This window comes from Syzygium oleosum, unplaced genomic scaffold, assembly GCF_021117445.2.
Source record: "Syzygium oleosum isolate NSW1041296 unplaced genomic scaffold, Sole_v2.1 Sole_v2.05, whole genome shotgun sequence".
NCBI classification, from domain to species: Eukaryota; Viridiplantae; Streptophyta; class Magnoliopsida; order Myrtales; family Myrtaceae; genus Syzygium; species Syzygium oleosum.
The window spans coordinates 4,401,232-4,405,180 of record NW_026607489.1 but is presented as its reverse complement, the minus strand read 5'-3'; the positions used below and the strand labels follow the sequence as shown (position 1 = coordinate 4,405,180).

General features: G+C 51.5%; 1 protein-coding gene across 1 annotated transcript; it reads left to right on the top strand.

Annotated features, from left to right (window-relative positions):
• Positions 1–2,753: 2,753 nt before the first annotated feature.
• LOC115685601 (zinc finger protein ZAT10-like) lies at positions 2,754–3,592 on the top strand. Its single transcript, XM_030610681.2, has one exon. It carries the CDS (start codon positions 2,802–2,804, stop codon positions 3,588–3,590), a length of 789 nt encoding a protein of 262 aa, XP_030466541.1. The 5' UTR covers positions 2,754–2,801; the 3' UTR covers positions 3,591–3,592.
• The last annotated feature ends 357 nt before the right edge of the window (positions 3,593–3,949 follow it).

The window sequence follows — 3,949 nt, the reverse complement described above, 5'->3', positions numbered from 1 at the left end:
ACCGACTCACACGAGAGGCGAAACCGAAACGCAACTCGGACAAAGGCTCCCGATGGGAGGAGGCGAGAAAGTTCCGCACGAGCGCGCCTTTTTGTCGCGAAGCCCCTCGCAGCACCCGCACCCGTAATTTCGCTCCAAGGAACAATAAATTCGGCGAAACCGACGCACAAATTGTTGGAAATATGGGATAAATTGATGGGCGAATGAATGAGAAATTGATGCTCAAAGAACACCCTTGAGTTGGAAGTGGGAAGTGGAAAAACACGAGTCCCACATTGGAAAAGAAAGAAGGCTATGGAGTGCTTTATATACAGTTACACTCATTTGAAGTGGCAACTATCATAGCACAAACACTATGCCTCGTGCGCAGGCGCAGGGGTGCAAATCCGACGCCCAACAAGCTGAAACTTGGGCGCGAGCACACATCCCGTGTACACGATTGCAGGACCGAAAAGTGGTCCTCGCGACGAGCCCAATTTTTCCTTCTGATTTATTTTTTCAACTCAAACTGTTACGAATTTCGTAACTAACGTGCGGCAGATTTAATCGTCCGTTATTCGTATTGATTTTGTAACGGCAGATTTAATCGTCCGTTATTCGTATTGATTTTGTAACGACAGATTTAATCAGCCGTTATTGCTCTCCCATTCTATTTTTATCGAAATCATTCTTCCTCTTTTTATTTTTTTTTCTCTGCATCTGCACTGTTTTCGGTAGTGTTCGTTTCGAGTTTGTTCAAGTTCGCCGGAAGCTTGGAAGTGCCGTGATCTCTTCTTCGCTGTCAACCGTTGTATTCTGGGAGATAGACGTTCACGAAACCTCAATCGCGTACTAGAGGGAACGAATCTGTTTTAAAGAAACTGTGTCAAACACAGGCCTCAGTATTCATTTGTATCGATTCCAACTTTGTTATTGCAATTTCGTTTCTTTACAATTCTGTATTGTTTGTAATATTTATACTGATGCCGATTTGAATTATGCAACACAAATAAATAAGGCAAAAGATATCAAAAGTCCTAAATTATGTTCGACACATTACCTAAAATCTCAAACTTATATCTGTGCAGCATATTTACTCTCTGTCAAAATTTTGTTAACGAGAACCGTTCAAATTCTGCCTACATGGACATTAGAAAGCAAATAGTGTTGACACGGCGCAAAAACGACGTTGTTTTTGCTGATAAATCATCTAACGGAACCTTAATGAATGAATGTGTCACATAGATATAAATTTGATGATTTTTCTGTCACGAGAAAAAATTCAAGATAAATGTGTCACAAATGGACATAGTTTGTTGAGGGGGGGTTTTGTGACTTTTTTCCTAATAAATAAAATAGAATAGAATAGAATAAATTCTCGAAGCAAAGATATAAATGACGTCATTTTTCCCCGGGTAGCGTACAGAAGAGAACCGGTCCACTTTGCTTCTAGTTACTTGCGCACACCCTCGGGAGCGAGCTGAGTCAACCGCTTGACCTTTGACTTTGAACCGTCGCCGCGGAGCGAAGGGAAAAGTAAGACCGGGCGACCGGGTTTTACCCGCCCCTCCTCACTCCTCCAAGCTCCGCTGATTAACACGCGCTAATCGCGGTAAAAACCACTCTAATTACACGTGATTAGCAGTGATCCACGTGGGCGGCCCCGCCGCAGTTTCGAAGGGCGGAGATCGAGCCAGCTCGTAATGGGGTGTGGGGTGGTGGCGACGGCGCCGGCGCGGCGGCAGCTGGTGGGGAATCTTCCGAACCGCGTTGGGGAGGGGGGGCGTGGCGGTTGGGGAGACTCGGTATGCCCTTGTTGACTTGGAACCCCTCACTCTTTCTCTATCTCTCTTGGGTTTGACCCACTCGCTCTTTGGAATAGAGAAACATATGGCAAGTCCTCCTCCTCCCCCACGTTCGATCTCAATTAAACTACGATGGCCCCCCTCCCTATCACATAAAGAAAAAAGGAGGGTACAAAACTAAATGTCAGTTGCGGACTCAGCGAAATTTCGCCGGGGGACAATCGGCGCGTGGATTCTTATGGAGGCCACTGTTATCGGACACGTCCCTCTCATTCTCGAACGCGCATCTGAAACCCCGTTTGTTATACGCCTAGTTGCAGCACACGAGCGGGGTCGCTCACCGTCGATTTGAGACCGACCCCTTGAATCGGCGGATGACAAGGCTACAGATGTAAATATTTTTTTCACATCGGGCCGGTGCCTGCTCTGGTTTTTCTTGTTACACACCCCCCCCGCCCTCAATAGACTTTAGCCAATTCTTTGGTCATCCACCAAACTCTAAGCTCTCACCGCCTAAATTTCACCAACCCAAAAAACACCCATCCCCCTATTATTTTTTTTAATATATATATATATTCTTTTGCCTTCTTTCTCTTTATGGCTGTAATTTTTTCAAAATTTTGTTTTGGTTGGCCCAATCCCAAAAACAGGGAATTAAAGAAGAAGGAGAAGAAGGAGGAGGAGGAGGAGGGGGTGTCCAGTGTCCACACACTTAATAGTACATGCCAACTCGCTCACGAAGAAAAACCCGAATAAGAAACGCAAAACACGCGCACACAACACACGCACACAAAGCTTTCCCCTCACTTCACTCCCTCCTCCTCCTTCCCTCCACTTGTCACGCAACTTCCTCCTTCTCCCTCTCCCTCTCTCTCTCTCTCTTCCCCTCCTCCGCCTAATATAAAAAGCCCACGAGACCTCACTTCACTCCTTCACTGCCATCCCAAGAAGAAGAAACCCACCCTTTCTCTCTCTACACGCCATCCCCACCCAACACTCTCTCTCGTCTCCTCCGCCATGGCCTTGGAAGCCCTCAGCTCTCCGACGACCCCCTCCCCTCCCTTCCACTTCATGAAGGACCCCTCCTCCGCCTCCGCCTCCGCCTCCGCCTCCGCCGCCGCGTCCTCCTCGTCCTCCGCCGCCTACGACGTCCGCTTCGCCGAGCCCTGGGCCAAGCGCAAGCGCTCCAAGCGCCCCCACAACCCCCCCACCGAGGACGAGTACCTCGCCCTCTGCCTCATCATGCTCGCCCGCGGCGGCGCCGGCCGGAGGAGCCTCCCGTCGCCGCCCCCGCCTCCCCCGGCGGCGGCGACCTACAAGTGCCCCGTCTGCGACAAGGCCTTCTCCTCTTACCAGGCCCTGGGCGGCCACAAGGCCAGCCACCGCAAGCTCGCGTCCGCGGCGGGGGATGACCAGCAGCCGACCACGTCGACCTCCGCGGCGACGACCTCCTCAGGCGTGTCCGAGAAGTCGCACGAGTGCTCCATCTGCCACAAGAGCTTCCCTACCGGCCAGGCTCTCGGCGGTCACAAGCGGTGCCACTACGAGGCCCCCGCCACCTCCGCCCCCTCCGCCCACGCCCCGGCGCCGGCCGCCAGCGGGGTGAGCGTGTCGGAAGGCGTGGGGTCCACGCACACGCAGAGCCAGGGTCACCGCGAGTTCGACCTCAACATCCCGGCCCTCCCGGAGTTCTCCCCCAGGTTCGTGGTCTCCGGCGCCGCCGCCGACGACGAGGTGGAGAGCCCGCACCCCTCCAAGAAGCCCCGGTTCTTGGCGCCGGTGAAGGCGGAAGCGGCGGCGGCCTGAGAAATGGGTCTGATCGGAAGCACACAAAAACCGAAAAGATCGGCACGATCGGCGAAACGGAATCCGATCGAGCTCCAGATAGTATAGTATAGTATAGAATTAGAGGTATACTTTTACAGAAACGATTGCTTTGTTCATCTGTTCTCTTTGTTTGTAGGGTGGTTGATGATGGTGGACTAGTTCTTTTGGTGGGGTGGGTGGAGTGTACATACAGATTCAACTACAGGAGTTTTGCTTTAGTTGTCTCAGTTGGTTACGCAGGGGGCAAATTTCATTCATTCGATTGGTGGAATTCGATTCGATTCATTCGATTTCAATAATCGCCCCCCCCCCCCCACTTTGCCCTTCCCACGTTTTGA

Coding starts and splice junctions, on each gene's coding strand:
- LOC115685601 (XM_030610681.2), top strand. CDS start 2,802: ATGGCCTTGGAAGCCCTCAGCTCTCCGACGACCCCCTCCCCTCCCTTC.